A 26,695-nucleotide genomic window follows, 5' to 3' on the forward strand; every position below is an offset into this window, starting at 1 on the left:
ATGGTGAAACCTTATCTCTAATGAAATACAAAAATTAGCCGGGCACGATGGCGGGTGTCTGTAATCCCAGCTACTCGGGAGGCTGAGATGGGAGAATCGCTTGAATCCGGGAGATGGTGGTTGAGGTGAGCTGAGATCGTGCCACTGCACTCTAGCCTGGGCAACTGAGTGAGACTCTGTCTTGAAAAAATAAAAATAAAAATGCATTTGTTCCAGGTAAATGGATGGGGTTGAATCAATTTAGATATCAAATCCTTGCTTCCTACTCAGAAAGCACCATTTTTTCTAAGATAGAGGGAGTTTGTGACAAAATATGTATCAGTTACACAGATATCCACCCCCCCCCACACACACACACAAGTGTCTCCTGTCTCTGGCTGCAATGATGAAAGAATATTAGAAAAGAGGAACTTCTGACCTAGAGGTACGTACAGTCTTATTGGCAAATAACTGAAAAGTAGTGGACAGCATTTTATAGTTGTTTAGCTACATAGACGACAAGTTTTCAGAGCAGGAAAGATCACTCTGGGCCAGGGTAGCTATGCTTCCTCCAGGAAAGCCTCCACTCCCTAAGAGTTCATCATATTCCCTTCTGTGCCCTGAAAGCACTTTGTCCCATTGCACTAGTGTCCAAGTGTGGTTCTGTCCGGGCTTGTTGTGCTGTATTACAAAAATAATTAACCTTTTTGGACTATAGGATAAGACCACTATCCTTTGCTTTTCCTAATGGGGAATGAGTATTGCCAGTGTCAATTGGCTTGAGACAAGAAACTAGGAACATAGGAGAAATAACTCCCTATATTTCTGGGCTGTACTTTCTTGGGTCTGGACTTTAAGGAGGTTTTGAGGATACTTCCAGGTGGTGAAAGCAAAGGACTTTTGCAAACTCTAGAGGAAGGCTGGGAAGTATACTATAGGGGATCTCAAGTTGAAGACAAACAAGTGAGTCTTATGAACCAGACTGTCCAATTTGAGATACTGTCTGGGTTCATTGCCCTTTTATCATCTCTGAGATTTATCTGGTAAAGTTTTGTCTGAATGTTTCAGCCTCATTGTAACCGTGTTGCAGGAATTAGGGAGAGGAGTGTATGTCTACACCTAGGCCAGAGCAGCCCCACCCAAGATACCTGTGTGGTGGTGGCAGTGGCCCTAAGAACAAAAAGTCCCAAGGGAAAAATAAAGCAAAAGGGACAGTATAGGGCTCTGAGGTTTCTAAATTATCTCTTCATAGTCCATCTTGGGTCTGTGTTTTATTTCTTTAAGGACAGTATCAGGTTTTCTTACATTTTAATATTATACACTCCATATCACTTGATTGTTCTGTTGTGTCTGTATCTCCCACCAGCATATGAGTTTCTCAAGTGCTCCTCTTATTTACTTTTGTTTTCTTAGCACCTAGCATAGAGCCTATCAGAGTAGAGGCTTCCTGGGCATGTTTCAGGGAAGGGCTTGATAGCAAAGAGGCTGAAATGCCTGCTCCAGAGCTGAGATTCTGGGTCCCAGGCCCAGTTTTGTTCCCATCTCTGAATGACTTCAATGACCTTAGAACTCCGTGCTCCCGGTCTGTAAAATAGATGCTGTCCTTGACTTTGCAGGAGTGATCAGTCCACATTGCTCAGACCAGAGCTGACAGGAGGGATTTAAAGTAGAGGTAACGTGTTCCACATGGGTAAACCAGGACAGAGAGAAGTAGATGCCTTTTTCCAAATGATCCTGAGCCTGTGGTTGGAAGCAAAAAGATCCCAAGTTTCCTATCAACGTGCCTCGTGAAAGTAGTATTGCCTTTGTAGGATTCATGTCTGCAGCTACTGCAATAATACTCTAAGAGTAAAATGTCTGTCAGATATAGCCGTTCAGTCTCATTTTGTAATTACTTCTAAGAAACAGCCTGAAACAGACTTTTACAGTGGCAAGGCTAAGAACTGACTTAGAAGGAAGTGGGAGGCAGTGTGGCTTTAAAAATACTCAGTTCATGAGCACTATGAAGAAATGCCAATAGCCACACACAGGCTTTTATCAGTAGCTCTAGGAGTAACCAGTACACATATACCCGAGCCTTGGCTCTTGGGGGCAGCTGAGAAAGTAGTTGCTTCTGCTTAATACCATTACTGCCCAACATCAGGGAAGTACTACTGATCTTCTGTGGTTACTGTTGGGAATGAGTATGAATTATGAATTGCACCTTTAGTTCTTAGTTCTTTTCTGTTGTTATTGTTGACTGCATAGAAGCCACTTAGGTGATTTCACTAGAATGAAAAGCCTATTCAGTTATGGTCTCAGGCTATGCCACACAACGAGGAATAGAAAATGCCAATTCTCAGAGTGAAGAGAACATGAATTAGGAACAATGTTGAATGCTGGAGGGATGTAGAGAATGACTGTTAGTGTACCCTGCAGTTAATTTTTATAATTAAAACCATCAGCAGCTTCTGGGAACTATTTATGCTATGCTATTAGAGGGCACAATATTGGGGAATCCAATCTCTACCTTTCATGGGCTCTACTGTAGTTGTGGAGATATTTAAGTCAGCAGGTCATTACACAAGAGCTATGGTAAAGGTACGGGATCACATGGTGGGATTGAGGGTAAGGGATGGGACATATCACACCAAAACAGATAATCCTCTAAGAGACTTGAAATATAGCAGTCCCTCAGGCATTTAGGAGTCCGACAGTTCGGTCACTGATCTCCCTGTGCTATGAAAAGAACCTCTTGACTGTTCAGTCTTTCAGTAGAATCAGTCTTTTCCTGCCTGATCCTAACTGAGTTTATGGAGTCAGTTTTTTGGGGGTGAGGGGAAAGAGGTGAAGTCACATAGAAAGTGTTTTGTTGCAGAAACAGCTTTAGAGTGAACATGAATTAATAGACTTGGCATTTCTCCACTCAGGTGGCTTTATTCAATGTTAATACTGACTGTGCAGCTGTTCCAGGACACCTCAGGTACTTCTCTCAGGTGTCTGATCTGGCCCAGTTCTGAAGAATTTGTGTAGGTTTCCAGGAAATGCATCCATGGCCACCCTTTTGAGTCTCTTGTCATCTCAGTCCTCACTATGGAGAGTGGAATATGATTATTGTATACGTTTGACACATGCTTTTTGTAATTTCAATTTTTGAGACAGAGTCTCACTGTTGCCCAGGCTGGAGTGCAGTGGCATGCTAACTGCAACCTCTGCCTCCTGGGTTCAAGTGATTCTCCTGCCCCAGCCTCCCGAGTAGCTGGGATTACAGGTGCCCACCACCACACCTGGCTAATCTTTGTATTTTTAGTAGAGACAGGGTTTCACCACGTTGGCCAGGCTGGTCTTGAACTCCTGACCTCAGGTGATCTGCCTGCCTTGGCCTCCCAAAGTGCTGGAATTACAGGCGTGAGCCACCACACCCAGCTTGACACATGCTTTTAAAAGAAGCCCCGTTGCTTCAGTCATCAGACCAAACTTGCATTTAACACACTTTTGCCAAGCTCCTTCTGGGTGCCTGTGCTAGGTTACAGATACAGAGACAACTGAAATCATTCCTTGCCCGTGAAGAGGCAAACATGTAAGTCACTGCTGCAGTGTGATATAATAGGTGTGAGGACAATGAGGAATGGGAACCAGGCAGCAGTAGTGCCTGGGCTGCTTTTTGAAACTGAAAAGGTCACCTCTTGCCTCAGGGAAATCAGACTGGGCCTCTCTTACTGCTTAGTGTAGGCAGGCTTCTGGGAAGGAAGAGACATAGGTGACATATTTGAGCTGCCACTGCCTCACAGGCTGGTGCCCTATAGCTGGGGCTTTGGCTAATAGGAAGGCTGGCCTAGGGCCCATCTTCTTACAGACAGTCAAAATCAGGGAGCGGGGGGTGCTGAGCCAGCAGGACTGATGAGAGAGCCAAAGCCAAGACAAGCACGAGGACTGTCCTTCCTGGAAGCCAGAGATGAGGCATGTCTACCTGTGATCCAGGGTAGAAGAGATGAAATCACGGCTCCTTCCAGCTTGGGGAAGGGGAATGGTGTAATCATGTCAAGGCCAGAGTAAGGGATTGATTTGTACCTGACAGGAGTAAGCAGGAAGTGACCTGGCCATGTCTTAGCAACTAGATACTAAGGCTGGCAAGAAGAGGGAGGGCTGGTTTGGGTCAGATGGGGCCTTGCTGGCTCCAGAAGTGTTTCTGTGAGCCAAGGATCCCTGCTGTCTGCTATTCTGAAGGAAGGGGGTGGGGTGAGGTGCCTCTTGAGCCAGAGCAGTGTAGGGCTATTTTGAAAGCAGCTATTTGGGGAGAGGTGGTTGCTGCTTTGTTTATTTACAGGTCATTTGGGTTGACCTGAAGACAGCATTTGTTCAGTGAGCATATTCTCAGCCTGTCTCATGAATTGAAACCTGTGAGGAAGGAAGGACCAAACCCGAACTTGCTCCTGAGGGGTTCATAGCTTTTCTGCTAGACTGTAAGAGGAGTGTCATAGAGGAGGAGCTAAAGAATTTGAGATGAGAGGGAGAGAGAAAGATGAGGTCATGGCTAAAAAGGTAGCTTGTCTTAAAAGACAAAATTTTCTTAGGTGAAAAGGATAATTGGGAGGATATTTCAAACGGAAGGGAACAGTGTAAGCAAAGGCAAAGGCTTGAAGGACCTGTTCAGGTTTGGTAAGTCAAGCTTGTCTTTGACAAGTTTGGATGAGGATATGTGCATAGGGGCACCAGGAACAGGGGGACAGCAGCTAGGCCAGTTGGATAAAGCCAGATCATAGACTTTTAATGCCAAAGAGGTTGGTTGTGATCTTGTGGACAGTGAAGGTTAGTGTAGGCTTAGACACTTGTCTTGTGCTTATATAAAGTTGGCAAGGTCAGGCCTGGGCTTTGGGTCTGTTTCTGAGGAAGGAGGGAGGGAGACCAGGGGTCTGATAGTCTGTTGTTCTCCCCTATATTGCAAGCTCCAGGAGGACAAGGATTTTGGTTGTTTTCATCTAGCTATTTCTAGCACCTAAAACGATGCCTAGTACTTAGAAAGCAGACAAGTAATTGTGTTTGGAATGTGAAGTGTATCCTAGGGCAGCCTAAATGTAACCAAGACCCAGGATTAACTAATCTCACCTGGCTGTCTTAGAGCCCCTGATCTGACCAGTGGGGTCAGCTTAAGAGTGTGGTTCACCAAGAAGCAGAGAAGAAGGTGCCCTGTGGTAGGAAGGGAGGAATGGGTGGTAACTCTGTGGCTGACTGATCCCCACTTCTGAGCCACATTATTTTCTCTTTCTTCCTGGGAATCCTAGAACTGCCTGATAAAGAGGGATGAGAATGGTTACTCTGCAGTGGTAGCTGACTTTGGCCTGGCTGAGAAGATCCCCGATGTCAGGTGTGTAGCCCTACTGGATGCTGGGGTTCAAGGGACATGGGGCTGAAGCTAAGGGAAAATTCTAGCCTCTTCCCCAGAGGCCAGGACTTGGTCACAGCTCAACTTCAGCTCCCTAAATTTGGTTAGTCCTTGCCTATACCCATCCTTGGGGTGGAGGAATGGTCAAAAGATTCCATTGCACCAGCCAATGGCAAGCTCATTTCCTGTATAATCTCACCCCACAGCATGGGGAGTGAGAAGTTGGCCGTGGTGGGTTCCCCATTCTGGATGGCACCTGAGGTTCTCCGAGATGAGCCCTATAACGAAAAGGTAAGTTTTGAGGATCTCAAGGCCTGATTCTCCTTTTTTTTTTTTCTTTTTTTTGAGATGGTCTCACTCTGTTGCCCAGGCTGGAATGTAGTGGCACAATCTCAGCTCACTGCCTCCCGGGTTCAAGCTATTCTCCTGCCTCAGCTTCCCAAGTAGCTAGAATTACAGGCATGCGCCATCATGCCCTGCTAATTTTTTTTTATTTTTAGTAAAGACAGGGTTTCACCATGTTGGCCAGGCTGGTCTCAAACTCCTGACCTCAAGGGATCTGCCCACCTCAGCTTCCTGAAGTGCTGGGATTACAGGCATGAGCCACCGCGCTCAGCCCTGATTCTCCTTAGAATCTACTCTTAGCAGAGTGTCCAAGATGTTCCTACTAAGAACAGGTAGATGTTCCTACAAGGTACCAGGGGTGGTACCTGGCAGCTGCCCAGTGACTGACTTGGAAGAAATATGGGCAATATTAACCCAAGCCTGGGTTGTTAGATGGGGGGGGTGGGGCGAGGCAGGGGCAAGGGCAGATACCCTACCCCTCAACCCATTAAGAGGGAAACCAAAGTCTGACTACCCACCAGGCAGATGTGTTCTCTTATGGTATCATCCTTTGCGAGATCATCGCCCGCATCCAGGCCGATCCAGACTATCTTCCCCGCACAGAGGTGAGCTGCAACCATGGGGATCATTGCCACTGATGGGGCTAGTTTGAAGCAATGAGACTGTTCTGTTCCTGGGGTGGACTTGCTGGAACTGTCTGTGGCTGGTTGTCAGGGGCAGCTCCCAACCTCTTCTACTGAGTAGACTAGGATGGGTCGGGGGATTAATGAACTGTCTACCTAGGCTTTCCATACCCATCCACAGAATTTCGGGCTGGACTACGATGCCTTCCAGCACATGGTGGGAGACTGTCCTCCAGACTTTCTGCAGCTTACCTTCAACTGCTGTAATGTGAGTGTCTTTCTCCCTCTGCCTTTCATCAGGGGCTGGCTGAACCCTTTTCATCTGGTTAGGACTGTACAGAGATGCTGCTAATTAGCCTCATGAGGGACCTCATTTTCTTTTTTTCTTGATACGGAGTTTCGCTCTTGTTGCCCAGACTGGAGTGCAATGGTGTGATCTCGGCTCATCGCAACCACCACCTCCCAGGTTCAAGCAATTCTCCTGCCTCTGCCTCAGCCTCCCGAGTAGCTGGCATGCACCACCACGCCCGGCTAATTTTGTATTTTTAGTAGAGACGGGGTTTCTTCATGTTGAGGCTGGTCTCGAACTCCTGACCTCAGGTGATCCACCCGCCTCGGCCTCCCAAAGTGCTGGGATTACAGGAGTGAGCCACCACGCCTGGCCAAGGGACCTCATTTTCACGTAGTGACAGCAACCACACCTCCTTCTCCTCCCTCTGGCTCTTAGCTAACCTATTCGGAGCCCTGGACCAAGGAAAGAAAAAAATTGCTTTGTATTATCTGGTCCTCAGCCTATAGGATAGACCCATCACTCCTTGCCTTGGGTGTTGATGGAACTCTGGTCCAGTTTTATTGTTGGACTGTGGATCCAACTGGTCCTGAGGCATATGAGAAAGGCTCTTCTTGGCCTTCATATATATAGCTCTGGGGCTAGACCTTACCTGTTAGGATCAAGGGGTAGGTGGGCTTTGTTCAGATACCTCCCAGAAACACATTAGGAGCAGAACTCAAGAACAGAATAAACTAATATGAGCATACTTTTGGAAGGTTCTGTGACAAGGTGATAAGACAAACACTAAGACAGGGAGGGAAGTAGATGATAGTGTTTTCCCTGACCTGAACTGTATCTTCATTGTCTGGGGCCTTGAGAAAAGGTCTCTTAGCTGCACATCTGAATCTTCAAAGATGCCAGAAATAGACTCAAATGCCATCTTTGGGGTGGGAGATGGAGGGCAGGGCTCATGGCTGTTGTGTGTACCTACAGATGGACCCCAAACTGCGCCCATCTTTTGTGGAGATTGGGAAGACCCTGCAGGAAATTCTGAGCCGCCTACAGGAAGAAGAGCAGGAGAGGGATAGGAAGCTGCAGCCCACAGCCAAGGGTAAGAGATTAGACCAGGGAGCCAAACCTAACCCTAAGGGAGGAAATTTGGATGTGGGGCCTTCTCCTCTTAGGATTGTGATTGCCAGGATCCCAGGTCCAGAAATAAAGGGGAGGGGAAGGAGATAACACAGAAAGTACTGGGCTCTTTAAGAGCTGTGGCTTAGCATACTGCTTCCCATCTCCGAGTCTGTTTCTTCATTGGTGAAACGGGGCTGTGGTATCAACTTTGCTTTCATGAGTGAAAACATTCTGTGGTAAAATGCTGCTTCTATTTGTTATGACTAGTGAGAGTAACCCAGACTTAATTATTCTTCAGGACTCTTGGAGAAAGCACCTGGGGTGAAGCGACTAAGCTCACTGGATGACAAGATCCCCCACAAGTCACCATGCCCAAGACGTACCATCTGGCTGTCTCGAAGCCAGTCAGACATCTTTTCCCGTAAGCCTTCACGTACAGTGAGCGTCTTGGACCCATACTACCAGCCACGAGATGGTGCTGCCCGCACCCCCAAAGTCAACCCTTTTAGTGCTCGCCAGGACCTCAAGGGGGGCAAGATCAAGTTTTTTGACCTGCCCAGCAAGTCTGTCATCTCTCTGGTATTTGACCTGGATGCACCAGGGCCTGGAACTATGCCCCTGGCTGACTGGCAGGAGCCCCTGGCCCCACCTATTCGCCGGTGGCGTTCCTTGCCTGGTTCGCCTGAGTTCTTACATCAGGAGGCTTGTCCATTTGTGGGCCGGGAAGAATCGCTATCTGATGGGCCCCCACCACGCCTAAGTAGTCTCAAGTACAGAGTTAAAGAGATCCCACCATTCCGGGCATCTGCCCTACCAGCTGCTCAAGCCCATGAGGCTATGGACTGCTCCAGTCTCCAGGAAGAAAACGGTTTTGGGTCCAGGCCCCAGGGGACCAGTCCATGCCCTGTGGGTGCTTCTGAGGAGATGGAGGTAGAAGAAAGGCCAGCAGGCTCAAGTCCAGTCACCTTTTCCACCTCAGGCATAGGCCTGCAAACCCAGGGAAAGCAGGATGGGTGAGGGGGGTTAGTCCCTGCCTCACCTTGGGGATGGACCTTCAGCTGAAACCATATGGCCCCCTAGGTGCACAGCCTTGATTCTTCCCTGGAGCCTACAGAGTAGGCAGGCTAGGCCAACCCAGGCTCAACTTCTGGGCTCCCGGTGCCCATTGGCTGTGTATGATAGGGGAGGCAGGAGTGAGAGGCCTTCCTAGTTAGGGCCAACAGCTGATACCAAGCCTTTGAAATCCGGCAAAGAGGTCTGCCTCCCACTGGACCCCCTCCAGTGCACTTCCCCAGACAGGACCAGAGGATGTCTAGTTCTAGGCTGAGCTGGCAGGCAGCTATTACCCCAGTTCTTTCCCCACCCCAGGTCTGTCTCTTGCCCTTTCTTGGGGCATGTAAGCTACTGAGTGGAACATGGAGCTAAGAGGGCATAACGGGCATGGCTGTTTCCCAGACCTGAAGATTGGGGTGCTTCTTGCCAGTATTCTAAGACACTTGAGTAATTGCTGTTTGCACTTACTGCATGGTCAGACCACGTCACTACGTTTCTATGCAAGGGGAGAGCAAGGCAGTGTTGTGGTCATGGCTCTTAGCTAACCTATTCAAAGACCTTTTTCCCGTTGATTAATCTATTTTCATATTTATAAAGGAGTCTTAATGTTCTGCCCCATAAGACTTTCAACCTTGTGGTTGGGAGTGGGGCTGGTTTTGTAGGCCCTAGGGCCTGCTTCTATGTATTTGTCAACATGTGATACATTCAGTTGATTAAATGGTTTATACATGGACTGATTTTCTTCCCTTCCTGCCATGGCTGGAACTTTGGGAACAGTCTGTCCTTACAGAGCTGCAATAAGAAATAACCAAAGATGAAGCTGGTCAAATATTTTCATAACTTGCTTCTGTTGATTTTTTTTGTAAAACTTTCCCAAGACATTTTCAGACTTAAAAATAAAGTCGGTGTTACAGGTGCTGGTCAGCCTTCTTACTTGTACCTCAGACACTGAGATAAAGGAGGAGGTCCAGGGCAATGCAGTGATATGTCTGTCAGGACACTCCCCCTCCCCTAAACTCAGTAGTAGTTGAGTATGACATTTACAGGCTAGAAAGACCCAAAATACCTCTGTTCCACCTGAGTGCTAGGTGGAAGTTGCATCAGCTGCTGCCCCAAGCGAGCTTCATCTTCTGATTGTGGGCTTTGGAGGAACGGGAGAACTGGCTCTTGGCCACTGTGAGGGGTACAGCTTTGCCACTCAAATATACCTTATTGTGGCATTCAGGGAGCCAGGGTCCAGAGCTGCTGGGCTGGGGTCCCTGGCTTACTTCCACATAGGCCATCACATAACCTGTCATAAAGGCATCAAAACCAGCCCGGTGCAATCCATCCCCAGGTACTGGGTTAGAACTGGCTTGGCTCCCTGGCACTTCTGAGGTAGCTGTATCAGCTATTTCAGGCCTTGCTGCCGTAACCCCCATCTCTAAGTCATTTTTGTTGCCTTGGTTGGAGTGAGGCAGATTTCTAGTTTCATTCTCAGCCACCTCCTTGGTTTCTTCAGCCTTGAGGCTATCCCCACAGACCTGCTTCTTGGGAGGACCATCCTTAGCTTCCCCAGAGGTCTGTGTCCCCGGTAGGTTCAACAAAGCCCTCTTCCGTTTTTCCCTACGTCGTCGCCGTCGCCGCTTGTCCTCTGCTGCAGCCTCATCAGTGTCAATGATAAGGTCAATATCGTGGGACTGAGAACACTGTGGTCCCAAGGGGCACCAGCCATAAGCCTAGGGGTGGGAAAGAGGCTTAGAAAGAGGCTCCAGGCATCAGAACCTCCCCTCCCAAGAAATAGGTGGGTGCTCTCACCGAGAAGTTGTCACAGATGCTGGTGGGATGAGGACGGTGGGTTGCTGGGGGCAGGCAGCAACGGTAATCAATATGGTCCCTCATGCTGGAAGGATAGTTGCAGAACTCCAGGGTAAGGTGTGGGCTGCCAGCTGCCCGCTGCTTCCCATTTTCCCGTTCACTGCAACAGCGCAAGAGGGTAATGGTCCACTAGCATATAAGCTCCATAAGAGCAGGGTTTTTTGGTCTGTTTTGTTCACTGCTGAATCCTCAGCACCTAAAACACTGTCTGGGCACATGGTAGGAGCTCAATAAATATCTTAAGTGAATGAAATAAACTCATTATCAGGCCCCACCCCTTTCCCTCAACCATTTCCTCACCATTTCCGGAAGGCATATTCTAAGTAGGAGGCCACGAAGCGGGCATGAAATTCAGCAGCATATTTGGTGTCATAAATGCCTGCTGGGAACATCTCACACAGGTCAGCAGTGAAGGTTCCCAGACTCTCAGGGAGATGTGCGTAGAAGTTCTGGTATAGGAACACCAAGTCTATAAGGCCATTGTGTAGCACCAGGGGCCGGCGGGCTCGGATTAGCTCCAGGAATAGGGTCCGTACTGACTGGCTCTGGCTCTCATCACCCTAGGTGAAAGTAAAGGGGTCAATGAGGAGGACAGAGTCCCCCAGGGAGCCTCTTCTACTGGGCACTTATCCCAGGCTTGCCCACTTGGAACGCGCTCTCTCTCTCTACCCAATGCTACCTACCCTCCTAGCAGTCTTGTTTCCCAAGCCCTGTCACTAGTGATTCCCCATACTCCCTAAGAAGCAGGTTCTCCCCAGGCATCCAACCTAGGGTAGGAAGAAATAAAGTCACAGAAGGGCAGACTCAAGGCTAGGGAGTCTGGAGGCCTACCTTGTCATTGCCTTTATGGTAGGGGATGCCTTGGGCATACTGCTGGTTGAAGTTGAAGCCATGCTGTATCAGGAACTGCACAGACTTTGGTTCTATGACATACTCCTCCATGCACAGCAGAGTGAGATTGAACACCTGAGCCAGATAGGAATGTTCACCCTGGGAGAAAGAGAAAGTCTGCTATATCAAGATTTGGGAGAGCCAAGTTAGGAGGATGTAAAAGCTTAAGAATGATACAATGGACTCGGCGGGGAAAGGGTGGAGGCAGTTGAGGGATAAAAGACTACACATTGGGCACAGTGTGCACTGTTTGGGTGATGGGTGCACCAAAATCCCAGAAATCACCACTAAAGAACTTATTCATTTAACCAAACACCACCTGTTCCCCATAAACCTATTGGGAAAAAAAAAAAAATCTATCAAGTTAGAAAAAAAAAAACAGATTTGGGAGAAAAAAGCTTCATATCTGATGTTCCCCAGAATCTCTCTACCCTCCTCCCCACAGCCAGACCTAGGATTGGGGTGAGATCAGCTCATACCTTGTCTGGCTGTCGCTTGAAGCAGGCGAGGCCCAGGGAGAGGATAGAACGGGTCCTGGCAGCATGACACACAGCCTTGTAACGTTCCTCGATGCACCTTGGGGTTGGGTTTGGGGGTTGCTGTGGCTGGGAGTTAGCCTTATGAAGGACCCAAACCACCCAGGTCTGTGACCGCCCCCCTCCACAGTTGAGGGCTGGCACTAAAGAGAACAGGGCTTATACTTACTGGTTCAGCAAACTCTTCCTGTCCCCAAGCCCACTCAGCTCCTGTGGGGAGGTAAAGGGAGGGTTGACAGGCCTCTAGCACCAGCCCCTTCACAACCACCTGCCCTCTTTGTTTTCCAACTCTCACCGTGTCCACAGCCACGAAATTAGCTGTCTTTATGGCTAGCAGGAGGGATGGCCACATCTCTTTGAAGTTGTTGCTTTGCACATCCACTACGGGAACCCGGACTACTAGCTCCTCCCCAGATGTTGTGCTTTTGCTGACACCACCTGGGGGTTAAGAGGGTGATGGATGTTCATGCTTAAGGAAAGAGCCCAGGGGAACAGTCAGCAAGCTAGGCCACGGTGATGGTGGTGAGGGGGGTAGTTTCCATTGGCAGCTTTTCCCACAAGCCTTTGTATCCCACGTGTTCTACACACAGGCCTTGGAGTGGAGAGTGCCCTGAATTTGGGGAGGAAGCCTGGGTCTTCCCGTGGCTTGTATGAGTCTGGGTAAATTACTTCCCACCTCGCTGTCACAATATATAGAGGAGAAAGTTGGATTAGATGACCTTTGAGATTCTTTTTTCCCGTGTCCTGAAGGAAACATTTTGCAGGGCTTGAGGATCTCAGCTCCCTTAATATCCCACAGGATCCACACTACTGTTCTCATGGTGCCCCAGCGCCATAAGCAACAGTTCCCAGTAAGTCCCAGAGCCTGATAGTGCCCCACACCAGAGCTGCCAATACGTCCTACCTTCCTTTGGACCACAATGCTCAATCCACCCCACTGAACTGAATCACAACTATTATTAGTAACCGTTATGAGCTCCAGACTACATCTCCCGCCATGCCTCCATCAGCCCCATGCTCCCAATGCTCCAGGCTTTCGCAGCCCGAGCCGCGGTGTACAATGGGACTTGTAGTCTCCTCGTGGCTAGTTCAGGCGGAAGGAGCAGTTCTCTGAAGCTTGAAGAGTCTCTAAAACTATGAGCCCGAGGCCTTGCCCTCTCCCAGAGCGCAGAGGCTTTGAAGGCTACCCCTGGGAAGCCGCTCACCGTCGGAAGCTGCGGGAGCTGAAGCTGCGCCATCGTCACTGTAGGCGGCCATGACACCGCTCGTCTCCCGCCTGAGTCGTCTGTGGGTAAGCTGGACTTGCGCTCCGTCTCCTGGAGCGGTTCAGGCAGTCGGGGATGGCGCGGGGTCTAGCCGTCGGGTCGCCGAAGGGTCGGACTTCCGTTCAGACCTCCCGGGTCCGGCGCGGGGAAGGCAGCCCGGCGCGCGCTAATTGCCTATTGGCCGGTGCTGCCGCCTCGCCGCCGGGATGGGCCCGAGCCACGCCCCCTGAAGTGCGCCGGAAAGCTGGGCGGGCTAGAGCGCGCTGGAGGTAAATTTTCTTTCCCGCACTCGCTGCGGGAACGCGGGGGTTGGGTGTACTGCTCTCTTCATCAGCGTGGGCCGGGGGTGGGGGGATGACTGGGTTTGGGCTTTCCAGAGAAGGTGACGCTGCCTGAGCTGAGCTTAAAGCACGCCCAGGAGTTAGGCTAGGAGAGGGTCGTGTGGGGGAAAGAAGGGTGTTCTGGGCATCGGTAAATTCCCAGAGAGGATGGGGAGCGCAGTGCTCTCCAGAAAGTGAAAGAGGCGGGGAGTAAGCCGTCGGAGGAGGCTGAGGAGGGTGTAGGGCGACCGACTGGTAGGGAAGCTTTTGAAATAATCCAATCAAGTGATAATGTGAACTTGAATTAAGGCTGGCGAGGAAGGGATAAATTGACAAGCAGCTAGGCCGTATAGTCGACCTAGAGGGTGATTGAGCTTGAAAGAGATTTCTAGGCCGGGCGCAGTGGCTCACACCTGTAATCTTAGCACTGTGGGAGGCCGAGGCGGGCGAATTACCTGAGGTCAGTTCAAGACCAGCCTGGCCAACATAGTGAAACTCCATCTCTACTAAAAGTACAAACAAAATTAACTGGGTATGGTGCGGGCGCCTGTAATCCCACTAAGGAGGCTGAGGCAGGAGAGTCTCTTGAACCTGGGAGGCGGAGATTGCGGTGAGCCGAGATCGCGCCATTTTGCACTCTAGCCTGGGCAACAAGAGCGAAACTCCGTTTCAAAAAAAAAAAAGAGGTTCCTATTGGAGACTAGTACCTCCCTAAACACTCCGATTCCCATCCACCTGTGCCTTCCAATGCTCCTTTGTTACTCTTTGTTTATAGTTCATCTTCAGCTTCTCTCAGCTCAGCCCATTTCATCATTATTCAGAACTGCTTGGGCCTGGCGCAGAGGCTTATGCTTGTAATCACTTTAGGAGGCCGAGGTGGGAGGATCACTTGACCCCAGGAGTTCAAGACCAGCCTGGGCAACATAGTGAAACCTTGCCTCTACAAAAAAATATTAAAAATTAGTTGGGCATGGTGGTGCGCACCTGTAGTCCCAAGCTACCTGGGAGGCTGAGGCGAGAGGATGGCTTGAGCCCAGGAAATCGAGGCTGCAGTGAGTCATGATCTCCCCATTGCATTCCAGCCTGGGTGGCAGAGCAGCAGAGTGAGGGACACACTGTCTATAAAAAAAACAACAAAATAAAACTGTTTGAATTTCTCCTATCCTAAAAAAGGGAAACTCTTTTGACTATCCCCCATCCCATTAATTCATTTAACAAGCATTTATTGTGTACAGTTTACCTGGCACTGACTTTGGACACACACCAGTCAACAGAAGAAAATCAGTCCTCGCACTCAAGTCGTTTTTTTACAGTCAAATTCAGGAAGTACACACTGATGGAAAGAATCAAAGTCATGTGAAATTACTTTGGGGTAAGAGCTACAAGGCAGAAATACATGATAGGATAAGATGAGGGGACCTGATCTGGACATTTCAGTCAAGACTTGAAAAATGATTAGATGTTAGGTAAAGCATAAAAGAATCCAAACAGGAAATGGATTGTGTGAGGCCCCAAGATGTACAGACACGTTTGAGGTGTTTAAGCAACTAAATTCAATCAACCTTGGCTAGAGCACAGTGAAAGGGGATGAGGCGGATGGTGCCCGGATTATTGGACCCACAAGGCCATAGTAAAAGGACTGCCTTCTATTCTAAGAGCAAGGGTGTGGCAGCCAAATCACTCCAATGGCCTATAAGGGACTTTGTGACCCTTTCCTCCCCACCTCATCTGGTTTACTTCTCTGACCTACCACTCAGCCCCATCTCATTCCATTCTAACCACATTGGCCTGTTTACCACAGACATACCAGGCACCCTCCTTGGGGCCTTTGCACTCACTTAGAATGCTTTGGGTCTACCTTGACCACAGTCTTTAAAATTGCAACATTAAACCCCACCTTGGCACTCTTTTTTTCCCCCACTTGCTCTAATTTTTGCTTTTTATGCTAATATTTATCACCTAACATGTTATGGAATTTACTTATGTTCATTACTCCTTTTCTGTCCCCATTAGAATATAAGCTCCCTGAGGGCAGGAACTTTTGATGTTTTATTTACTGAAGTATGCCAGGTGCCTAAAACTGCTTGGCATCTATTAGGGGCTCCATAAATATTTGCTCAATCTTTTTTTTTCTTTAAGAGACATGGTCTTGCTGAACCCAGGATGGAGTGCAGTGGCACAATCATAGCTCACTGCAGCCTCGACCTTCTGGGTTCAAGCTGTTCTTCACTTCAGCCTCCAGAGTAGTGGGATTACAGTGTTGAGCCACCACAACCAGCTTGCTCAAGAATTTAATGACCCGTAGTAAAGGCCTAGAGTATTTAAAAAAGAAGGAAAAAGGAAAACAGGAAGGAAGGAAAGAGCAGGGGAGAAAAGAAAGAAAATAAAAGAATATAATGGGGTGCCACACGGTGCCGTAGTTCATGCCTGTAATCCCAGCAGTTTGGGAGGCTGAGGCGGTTTGATTGCTTGAGCTCTGTAGGTTGAGACTAGCCAGGGCAACATGGTGAAACCCTGTCTAACAAAAATACAAAAATTAGGTGAGTGTGGTGGTGGTGTGCGCCTGTGGTCCCAGCTACTTGGAGTTGGGGTTGGGTATTGGGGTGGGAGGATTGCTTGAGCTGAGGAAGCAGAGGTTGCAGTGAGCCACTGCACTCCAGCCTGGGTGACGGAGTGAGACCCTATCCCCCGCCCTCCCCAAAAAAAGAATGAGAAGCCATTGAAGGTTATAAGGAAGGAAGTGACATGATCTGGAAAAGGTTCCTTTGCTCTTTGGAGAATGGATTGTAGAATGAATGTGGAAGTAAGCAGGTTTGGTGAAGGAAGTTTGGCTGTGAAGGGAAGGAGGGTGGAACTTGATTGTGTACGAGTCAAGGAGAAAATCTTTCACTTTGCCCTCTGAAGATCTGCTGAAAAATCAGCTCACAAATAGCAGGTTAACTGGAGAAAAGGCATACAAATTTATTAACATGCACACTGGGAGAACCACAAAGTGATTACCCATCCCCCTACAGAGATCGTAAGTTTATATACCATCTGGCAAAACAGATTATGGGAGGGGTAGAAGAGAAATTCTGTTTTTCTCTTTTTGTAGAGACTTGCTATGTTGCAAGCCTAATCTCGAATTCCTGGGCTCAAGCAATTCTGCCTTGGCCTCCCAAAGTGCTGGGATTACAGGCCTGAGCCAGCATGTCCAACTCTATTTGTTTTTAAATAAACTGAACTTTGGCCAGAAGGAAATTCTGTTGAAGGGCAATAAAGGGTTACTAGGGAGACTGGAATGGGGACAGAGAATGGAATTGTTAATAGTTCTCTTTGGAATTTGAATGATCCTGAGGTACACAACACCTTGTGAAAGGGTTTGTTCAGGTATGGTTACATGTTAGTCTTAGTGAGGGGGGAAGAAAAACACAAGTATTCTTTTTAGTGGGTTTGGACTGTAGGCAGATAAAGAGTTCCAGAGGAACAACTTTGTCCTGGCTTTGGGAGAGTCTGTGGGGTGGAAGGAGCAGAGAGACCTTGAGGCTTCTTGAATTCAGCATGTCAGAGTGCCATATTTTGGGGTATTGGTTTCCTTTTTTTTTTTTTTTTTTTTGAGACAGAGTCTTGCTCTGTCTCTGTCGCCCAGGCTGTGCAGTGGCATGATCTCAGCTCACTGCAAGCTCTGCCTCCTGCGTTCAAGCGAGCACGTCCAGCTAATTTTTTTGGATTTTTAGTAGAGATGGGGTTTCACCACGTTGGCCAGGCTGGTCTCAAACTCCTGACCTCAAGTGATCTGCCTGCCTTCGCCTGCCTTAGCCTCCCGCAGTGTTGAGATTACAGGTGTGAGCCACTGCGCCCGGCCTGGGGTATTGGTTTCTGAGTTCCAGCAGTTAGATGGGATTGGAGGAGCAGGACCCTGAAGAGGAGGAGGGTAGGACAGTGCAAATGGAAGTAGATTTGAAGTTGTTTTTTTTTTTTTCTGAAGGAGGAGGCAAGCTCTTTTGATGAAAATGAGGTGGTAAAGTCAAAGTTTTTGGGGGAGAGTTTGATACAGAAGCTTAGCAGGGACTGTATTTTATCACAGTGTAAGAATGCTGGTTGTGGATTTGAAAGAACAAGTTGCTTAATCTCCGTAAACTTCAATTTCCTTATAAGTAAGATGGAGGTGATACTAGTACATACCTCATGGAGTCACCAGGAGATTGAGAGATCCGGTAAAGCTCTCCATGGGGTCTGACATAGAGTCGGCACTTACAAAGTATCAGCTAATTTTAGCTGTTAGAGAAAAGGCAGCCATTATAACAGTCCGGGAGCAGTGAAAATCAACCAGGCACATTTTCTCATTGTTGATGGTCAGCCACCTATGGTTTACTAGATCAGGAAAAGATTAGGAATAAAAATAGCTAATCTCTTATTCTCCCACTGATTTGCCATCTGTTCTCAGACAGATCTTTTGTCCCTCTGATCCCTGGTTTCTTCCTGGATAAAATGAAGGTTTTGGACTAGGTCACTACTAAAGGCTGTTTCAGTGTAACCATGCTACATCTCTAAGAGGCAGAGAAACCTCCTACCCCCATTTTCCCAGACATACCTAAACAACCCCTAAACACCTAAACACACAATCACAGTAAGCATCAGGGATACACAAATGCTCCCAAACAGGAGGTTTTGGTCCTTGACCCATCCCAGCCCTGGCCTCTGTTTTTGCATGTCTCCAGGGCTATAACGCTGGCCCCCTTGAGGCCACTTGCTCAGCTATACTAGTTGTATCTCAGTGCTGCAGCCAGCCAAGAGTCAACTCATGAGCATCTTGAGAGTGCTTAAGAAAAGCTGGACCCTATGTGAATGGTGGATCAGACGGAGATGGCTATCACCCTTGGAAGGCCTCAAGATTCTGCCTCATTGTGACTGCTTTGGCTGGGTCTTTTTGTTTCAGGCCATCATGAGGAAGCCACGAGCAGCCGTGGGAAGGGGTCACAGGAGGCAGGCAGCCAGCCAGGAAGGGAGGCAGAAGCATGCTAAGAGCAACAGTCAGGCCAAGCCTTCTGCCTGTGATGGTAAGGAACTTGGTTGTGGCCCAAGGCTCACTGGCCATGAAAGGGGGCAGATTCAGTCTGGGAAGGGATTGTGATAAGTATCAAGACATTAAGAGACTTACCAAGGGCCAGATACCATGGCTCACACCTGTAATCCCAGCCCTTTGGGAGGCCGAGACGGGTGGATCCCTTGAGCCCAGGAGTTTGAGACCAGCCTGGGTAACATGGCGAAACCCCCTCACTATGCTCGCATGGTGGTGAGCGTCTGTAGTCCCAGCTACTCGGGAGGCTGAGGAGGGAGGATCGCTTGAACCTGCAAGGCAGAGGTTGCACTGAGTCGAGATAGTGCCACTGCACTTCAGCCTGGGCAACAGAGCCAGACTCTGTCTCAAAAAAAAAAAAGAGACTCACTAAGGGTGTAATTCTGACTATATTGCTGTGTGACATTAGGATACTTGCTCTGGATGGCTGTTTTCTTACCAGTAAAATGGAGCAGTAGTTCAGCATTTCCTCCCTCATGTGGCTTTCATGGGACCAAATGAGTTCATGAACCTGAAAGTGTTTTGTAAATAGGAAGGTCCTGCACCAGTATATATTATAGCTGGCTAAAACTATTAGGTTTTCATTATGGCTCAGAGACAAAGAAGCCAGCAGTACCACCCTGAGAAATTAAGGCCAGAAACTTAGCCACAGCTACACACAATTACATAACTCTGGTCTGACTCCAGCTCCAAAGCTTAAAGGGGTTTGTTGGGGGAAGCCCTAACTGGGAGCATACTGCTACAGACTGCTGTGTCCCAAGACCCTGGTGCCCAGCCTATGCAGGGATGATTCCTAAGTGTCCTGGGGCCCCAACAGGCCTGGCCAGGCAGCCGGAAGAGGTGGTATTGCAGGCCTCTGTCTCCCCATACCATCTATTCAGAGACGTAGCTGAAGTCACAGCCTTCCGAAGGAGCCTACTAAGCTGGTACGACCAAGAGAAGCGGGACTTACCATGGAGAAGACGGGTAGGCAGGCGAGGAGCAGGGACAGTGGGTGGGAGGCAGGCACCCAGCCCCCTCCACCCTAACTCCTCATCTGGGGTTGCATTGACAGGCAGAAGATGAGGTGGACCCGGACAGGCGGGCATATGCTGGTCAGTACCTCTCCTGAGAGCAGGGCCACTTTGCCTCGAGGCCCTTGGGTCTGGGGGCTGCGGGCCAGGTAGGGCAGGTCAGCAGTGTCCTTATGCCAACCCCTTTCCCCTAGTGTGGGTCTCAGAGGTCATGCTGCAGCAGACCCAGGTTGCCACTGTGATCAGCTACTATACCGGATGGATGCAGGTGACTCCAGGGGAGGAAGGGAAGGGTCATGGGTCAGACCCCAGATGAGAGCCTTTACTTTGGGGTGGGTGTAGAGAAGGTTTCCTCTACCACCCTCACCCTTGACCTTGTCTCTTTCTGCCTGCCTGTTGCTATAGAAGTGGCCTACACTGCAGGACCTGGCCAGTGCTTCCCTGGAGGTGAGAGCCACCCTAGGGTAGGGGAAATGGGAACGATAGAGGGACTGACGAGTGATCTCTCTGACCTCTGATCCTACCCACAGGAGGTGAATCAGCTCTGGGCTGGCCTGGGGTACTATTCTCGTGGCCGGCGGCTGCAGGAGGGAGCTCGGAAGGTAAGGGGATGGCAGGAGGGTAGGAACCCAGGAGTCTTGGGTGTCTCATAATCTTAAGTCTTGCACTCCAATCAGGTGGTAGAGGAGCTAGGGGGCCACATGCCACGTACAGCAGAGACCCTGCAGCAGCTCCTGCCCGGTGTGGGGCGCTACACAGCTGGGGCCATCGCCTCTATCGCCTTTGGCCAGGTGATTCCACAGCCCACCCCCACTTTGTGCATGCCCAGCCTTCTTCCTCCCAGCCCAGGCTAACTCTTCGGCTCCTCTGTGCCAGGCAACCGGTGTGGTGGATGGCAATGTAGCACGGGTGCTGTGCCGTGTCCGAGCCATTGGTGCTGATCCCAGCAGCACCCTTGTTTCCCAGCGGCTCTGGTAGGATGTTGGGGTAACAAGGGTGCTTCAGGGGTGTCTCCAAAGGAGCTCTGGCTCACAGCAGTGTTCCCTTCTTTTAGGGGTCTAGCCCAGCAACTGGTGGACCCAGCCCGGCCAGGAGATTTCAACCAAGCAGCCATGGAGCTAGGGGCCACAGTGTGTACCCCACAGCGCCCACTGTGCGGCCAGTGCCCTGTGCAGAGCCTGTGCCGGGCACGCCAGAGAGTAAGCCTACTGGGGAAGGGGCACTGAGAAGTCCTAAGGGGTGACTCTGCCCTATGATACCCAACCCTGTGCCTCTCAGGTGGAGCGGGAACAGCTCTTAGCCTCACGGAGCGTGTCGGGCAATCCTGATGTGGAGGAGTGTGGTGAGCACCAAACCTAGCCCCCACCCCAGCCCTTCCTGGCCCAGTCAGAAGCCCCACTCCAGTTCTTCCTCTAACCTGAGTAAGATTCTGCAGAACCTGGCCAAAGCCTGCTCTCTAGATTGGCCCCTAAAGCCCTCTCGGCCTGAGTAGGGTTTGGGGATCTCCATTCCCAGCTGTCAACACTGGACAGTGCCAGTTGTGCCTGCCTGCTTCAGAGCCCTGGGACCAGACCCTGGGAGTGGTCAACTTCCCCAGAAAGGCCAGCCGCAAGCCTCCCAGGGAGGAGAGCTCTGCTACCTGTGTTCTGGAACAGCCTGGGGCCCTTGGGGGTGCCCACATTCTGCTGGTGCAGAGGCCCAACTCAGGTACCTGGATACTGGGCGTGGGATACTGGGCGTGGAAGGCAGTGGCGTGAGTAACAAGGGAGAATGGAGGGAATCGGCAGCTGAGGCCTGACCCCTGCCTGGCTGCCCTCCCTCTCAGGTCTGCTGGCAGGACTGTGGGAATTCCCGTCCGTTACCTGGGAGCCCTCAGAGCAGCTCCAGCGCAAGGCCCTGCTTCGGGAACTACAGCGTTGGGCTGGGCCCCTCCCAGCCACGCGCCTCCGGCACCTTGGGGAGGTAAGTGAGCAGTGGAACGGCCAAGGGTGGTGGCTTTTGAGGCTATATCCACAGGCCTATTTGAACCTCTTGGCCCTTCCTCCAGGTTGTCCACACCTTCTCTCACATCAAGCTGACATATCAAGTATATGGTCTGGCCTTGGAAGGGCAGACCCCAGTGACCACCGTACCAGCAGGCGCTCGCTGGCTGACCCAGGAGGAATTTCACACCGCAGCTGTTTCCACCGCCATGAAAAAGGCACTACCTTTGTTGTCTTTGTTGTACTTCCTTGTGTTTCCTACATGAACACAAGCATGTAAACAGGAAAAAAAGCATTTTTTTTTTTGAGATGGAGTCTCGCTCTATTGCCCAGGCTGGAGTGCAATGGCGCTATCTGGACTGACTGCAGCCTCTGCCTCCTGGGTTCAAGCGATTCTCCTGCCTCAGCTTCCTGAGTAGCTTGGATTACAGGTGCCCGCCACCACGCCTAGCTATTGTTTCTATTTTTAGTAGAGACGGGGTTTCATCATGCTGGCCAGGCTCATCTCCAACTCCCAACCTCAGGCGATCTGCCTGCCTCAGCCTCCCAAAGTGCTGGGATTACAGGTGTGAGCCACTGTGCCCAGCTATTATTATTATTTGTTTTTTGAGATGGAGTCCCTGTCACCCAAGCTGGAGTACAGTGGTGCGATCTTGGCTCACTGCAACCTTTGCCTCCTGGGTTCAAGTGATTCTCGTGCCTCAACCTCCCGAATAGCTGGGATTACAGACGTGTACCACCATGCCCAGCTAAGTTTTATATTTTTTGTAGAGATGGGGATTTCACCATGTTGGCTAGGCTGGTCTCAAACCCCTGGCCTTAAGTGATCCACCCGCATCGGCCTCCCAGAGTGCTGGGATTACAGGCATGAGCCACTGTACCTGGCCAAAAAAATCGCTTTTTTTTTTTTTCTTTTTTCTTTGAGACGGAGTCTCACTCTGTTGCCCAGGCTGGAGTGCAATGGCATGATCTTGGATCATTGCAACCTCTGCCTCCCAGGTTCAAGTGATTCTGCCTCAGCCTTCCAAGTAACTGGAATTACAGGCGTGTGCCACCATTCCTGGCTGATTTTTTATTTTTTAATTTGTATTATTTGTATTATTTTTATTTTTAGTGGGGAGAGACGCTGTCTCCCTCTGTCACCAAGGCTGGAGTGCAGTGGTATGATCTCAGCTCACTGCAAACTCTGGTTCCCAAGTTCAAGTTATTCTACTGCTTCAGCCTCCCGATTAGCTGGGATTATAAGCTTGAGCCACCACACCCTGCTAACTTTTTTTTGTATTTTTAGTAGAGATGAGGTTTCACTATGCTGGCCAGACTGGTCTCTAACTCTTGACCTCAAGTGATCCACCCGCCTTAGCCTCCCAGAATGCTTAGATTACAGGTGTGACCACACCCAGCCATGATGTTTTGTATTTTTAGAAATGGGGTTTCACCATGTTGGCCAGGCTGGTCTCGAACTGCTGGCCTCAAGTGATCCACCCACCTTGGCCTCCCAAAATGCTAGGATTACAGGCGTGAGCCACCGTGCCTGGCCAAAAAAACATATTTTAAACAAAAGTACTGGGACATGAAGTTAAGGGCAGAACACCGGTTTATCTCTTTTGGAAAAAGTGCCAGCCCTCACCTCCCCGTCTTCTTGTCTAGGTTTTCCGTGTGTATCAGGGCCAACAGCCAGGGACCTGCAAGGTAAGTCTCCTAGGCCTCTCCCAACCTGTCTCCCCAGGCCTGAGGCCATGGGTTTTTAGTCAGTTAACTGGCGAATGTTTGGGTGAACATTCTCCACTCCAGGCTTCACTGGAGAGAGGAATAGTTCTTGACCTGGAGAACTTGCATTGTGGGGTGCAGGGTAGAGGGAAAGGAAAAAAATGATGAGGACTCTCCAGTGTCACAGGTGTGTGAAATGCATGTACTGGATTTTGTGGGATATGAATTGTGGAGCCATCAGTTCGTTTTGTTTTGTTTTGTTTTGAGACAGTCTTGCCCTGTCACCCAAGCTGGAGTGCAGTGGCCCAATCTCGGCTCACTGCAATCTCTGATAACTAGATTAAAGTGATTCTCCTGCCTCAGTCTCCCAAGTAGCTGGGATTACAGGTGCCTGCCACCACGCCCAACTAATTTTTGTATTTTTAGTAGAAACAGGGTTTCACCATGTTGGCTAGTCTGGTCTCGAACTCCTGACCTCAAGTGATCTGCCCGCCTTGGCCTCCCAAAGTGCTGGGATTACAGGTGTTGAGCCACCACACCCATCCATGGGAGCTGTCAGTTCTATCTGGGAGACAAGGATCAGGAAAGGCTGTTTGGAGGGAGCAGCGGGTAATCTTGTAATACCTAACCTTGTTTTAGACTCTCCCTTAATCACCTAGCCTTGTTTCCACATGAATAGGCTCTCCCTTCATTGAGAAAGCCAGACAACTCCATTTGGCTCCTTCTGTAAATGAAGCCTTGGAAATAGGTTTCAAGGACTCTTCACCCACCCCCTTCCTCAAGGAGTTAACTTGTGTATGCAGACTCTCAACATATCAAAGAGTCCAGTTAACTGATAAGGTACTGAAGCAAGCAATGTTTGAAGTTCCCAGGATTTTGCTCAAGAGATAACACCATAAAGCCTTGAGTTTGTGTCCAAGAGAGCCCACATATATAACATCTTATGAAAGATTTAGAGTCCCTGCACCTGGAAACTGTTTGTTTCTCCGTAACCATTTGTCTTTTTAACTTTTTTACATGTTTTTACTTCTGTAAAATTGTTGCAGCTGAACTCCCCCTCCCCTTCCTAAACTGAAGTATAAAGAAAATGGAGCCTTCCTGGGGCCGAGAGAATTTCGAGCGTTAGCCATTTCTCGGTCACCGGCTAATAAAGGACTTTTTTTTTTTTGAGACAGGGTCTCGCTCTGTCGCCCAGGCTGGAGTGTGGAGGTCAGTGGCGCAATCTCGGCTCACTGCAAGCTCTGCCTCCCGGGTTCATGCCATTCTCCTGCCTCAGCCTCCCGATAGCTGGGACTACAGGTGCCCGCCACCACGCCCGGCTAAATTTATGTATTTTTAGTAGAGACAGGGTTTCACTGTGTTGGCCAGGATGGTCTCAATCTCCTGACCTCGTGATCTGCCCGCCTTGGCCTCCCAAAGTGCTGGGATTATAGGCGTGAGCCACCGCGCCTGGCCAGGACTCTTAAATTCGTCTCAAAGTGTAGCGTTTCTCTAACTCGCTTGGGTACAACAATCTGGGTCCTAGAAATGAATCATTTTCTTCAGGTTTGGGAGGGGAATCAACCATCGCGATGTTCTTTCCAGTCCCAAGAGTAGTGTGAGCAAAGGTGGGGCCCAGTTCAGGCTGCAGTGCTCAAGGAGCTGTGAGCAGTTGGTTTAGCTGGAAAGGTCAACAGGGTCTGCTGAGTCAGTCAGGGTGTGAGCCCTAGGCTGCTGACCCATTTTAGGTGGAGAAGAGTCAGATTCACAGTTTTAGGACAATTCGATTCCCTCAGGCAGCCTTTTGGGAGGTTGATTGATGGGGCAGTTACTTGAGGCAGGATGAAAGCTCTACAGCATTCCAGGCTAAGCCTGAGCTAGATCAGTAGAGTCAGGGAAAGGGAGGGAGAACAAGGAGAGGATTCTCTGCTCCCCCTCCCCTAACTACAAGGCCTCCCGCCTTCCATTTTTTCACAGGGTTCCAAAAGGTCCCAGGTGTCCTCTCCGTGCAGTCAGAAAAAGCCCTGCATGGGCCAGCAAGTCCTGGATAATTTCTTTCGGCCTCACATCTCCACTGATGCATCCAACCTCAACAGTGCAGCCCAGTGACACTTCTGAAAGCCCCCATTCCCTGAGAATCCTGTTGTTAATAAAGTGCTTATTTTTGTAGTTATTTTGTGTTGTATTTTTTTGAGATGGGGGTCTTGCTATGTTGCTCAGGCTGGTTTCGAACTCAGGTGATTCTGGCCTCATGTGATTCTCCCACTTCAGCCTCCCAAAGGGCTTGGATTACAGGCATGAGCCACCATGCCCGCCCTTTTATAGCTATTTTGGAGAGCCTTCCACCCTCTCCCTAGTCCCTTACCCCTCACATCTGAAGGAGGGACCCAGAAAAGTGGTGACATTCTGCTTGGTCCTGACTTCCTCTGGCTGAACTGCCAGCCAGCCCTGGGCAGATGGGATCAGGGGGTGGGTGTTCTGTCCAGACTGATCTGTCCTCTATCCCCCAGGAGAAAGGCAAGGCAGCTACAGGGAGCACCTGCCAGTGGCTGACACCCAACAACCTCTGTCTAGGTCTCAGGTCAGCTCTGATTGGAGCAGTGGCATCACTCTGGAGAAGGTAGTTGGGCTCAACTCCCAGCCAGCCCCTTCCCACCTGCAGTCGCTCCCTAGGGGGAGAGGAAGCACAGGAGAAGATTTATTCTGTTTTAAATTCCTACTTCAGGCCGGGCGCGGTGGCTCAAGCCTGTAATCCCAGCACTTTGGGAGGCCGAAACGGGCGGATCACGAGGTCAGGAGATTGAGACCATCCTGGCTAACATGGTGAAACCCCGTCTCTACTAAAAAATACAAAAAACTAGCCGGGCAAGGTGGTGGGCGCCTGTAGTCCCAGCTACTCGGGAGGCTGAGGCAGGAGAATGGCGTAAACCCGGGAGGCGGAGCTTGCAGTGAGCTGAGATCCGGCCACTGCGCTCCAGCCTGGGCGACAGAGCGAGACTCCGTCTCAAAAAAAACAAAAAACCAAACAAACAAACAAACAAAAAAATTCCTACTTCAAATATGAAATCATTTATTTAGGGTTATGTTACATACGGAGTGAAACGACAGAAAAGCAAAGGGCTAATAATGACAGGATTTGTGGAGTGGGTGGGAGGAAACAATCACAGTGGAACACAAGGAGGACTCAAAAGTATTGGTTATGTTCTGTTTCCTAGTGTGTAATTCTTTTATTGTTTTTTGTATCTTACATATTTATTATAGACTATATATAAGAAATGTTTTAGTTTTTAAAAATCCCACCTCTTTGGAGCCCAGTGAGAGA

The 26,695-nt window shown here is 49.6% G+C and overlaps 3 protein-coding genes across 20 annotated transcripts in view; 2 read left to right on the plus strand and 1 right to left on the minus strand.

Moving 5' to 3' along the window:
- Positions 1-10,178, plus strand: part of TESK2 (testis associated actin remodelling kinase 2) — a 150,433-nt gene extending 140,255 nt beyond the window's left edge. For 2 of the 3 annotated variants that reach the window (XM_007978965.3, XM_073007354.1), the window contains 6 exons: positions 5,241-5,323; positions 5,548-5,632; positions 6,208-6,291; positions 6,491-6,577; positions 7,574-7,691; positions 8,010-10,178. In XM_007978965.3, the coding sequence (XP_007977156.1) occupies positions 5,241-5,323; positions 5,548-5,632; positions 6,208-6,291; positions 6,491-6,577; positions 7,574-7,691; positions 8,010-8,728 (1,176 nt within the window). In that variant the 3' untranslated portion in view covers positions 8,729-10,178. The remainder of the gene's footprint in view (positions 1-5,240; positions 5,324-5,547; positions 5,633-6,207; positions 6,292-6,490; positions 6,578-7,573; positions 7,692-8,009) is intronic. The other variant, XM_037998779.2, reaches the window with a different exon arrangement.
- TOE1 (target of EGR1, exonuclease) lies at positions 9,594-13,355 on the minus strand. Of its 2 annotated transcripts, XM_007978963.3 has the most exons (8): positions 13,254-13,354; positions 12,344-12,486; positions 12,218-12,258; positions 11,992-12,088; positions 11,453-11,611; positions 10,922-11,181; positions 10,562-10,721; positions 9,594-10,482 (listed from the first exon to the last, which is right to left on the minus strand). In XM_007978963.3, the coding sequence occupies exons 1-8, from the start codon at positions 13,303-13,305 to the stop codon at positions 9,865-9,867; spliced, it is 1,530 nt and encodes a 509-aa protein (XP_007977154.1). In that variant the 5' UTR covers positions 13,306-13,354; the 3' UTR covers positions 9,594-9,864. The 2 variants fall into 2 exon arrangements, with proteins under 2 accessions (XP_007977154.1, XP_072863467.1); XM_073007366.1 differs by lacking the exon at positions 12,344-12,486 and having other exon boundaries at positions 13,254-13,355.
- Positions 13,231-25,542, plus strand: MUTYH (mutY DNA glycosylase). Of its 15 annotated transcripts, none has more exons than XM_073007355.1 (17): positions 13,231-13,339; positions 18,552-18,672; positions 19,510-19,658; positions 19,747-19,786; positions 19,900-19,973; positions 20,111-20,152; positions 20,236-20,307; positions 20,383-20,496; positions 20,582-20,679; positions 20,760-20,904; positions 20,984-21,047; positions 21,221-21,412; positions 21,531-21,667; positions 21,753-21,905; positions 23,335-23,376; positions 24,570-24,693; positions 25,351-25,542. In XM_073007355.1, the coding sequence occupies exons 1-17, from the start codon at positions 13,304-13,306 to the stop codon at positions 25,422-25,424; spliced, it is 1,677 nt and encodes a 558-aa protein (XP_072863456.1). In that variant the 5' UTR covers positions 13,231-13,303; the 3' UTR covers positions 25,425-25,542. The 15 variants fall into 15 exon arrangements, with proteins under 15 accessions (XP_072863456.1, XP_007977148.3, XP_072863459.1 ...); XM_073007356.1 differs by lacking the exon at positions 13,231-13,339 and adding an exon at positions 13,467-13,582; XM_073007357.1 differs by lacking the exon at positions 13,231-13,339 and adding an exon at positions 14,876-15,005.
- The last annotated feature ends 1,153 nt before the right edge of the window (positions 25,543-26,695 follow it).

The sequence above is a fragment of the Chlorocebus sabaeus genome, chromosome 20 (assembly GCF_047675955.1).
Source record: "Chlorocebus sabaeus isolate Y175 chromosome 20, mChlSab1.0.hap1, whole genome shotgun sequence".
In the NCBI taxonomy this organism is placed as follows: domain Eukaryota; kingdom Metazoa; phylum Chordata; class Mammalia; order Primates; family Cercopithecidae; genus Chlorocebus; species Chlorocebus sabaeus.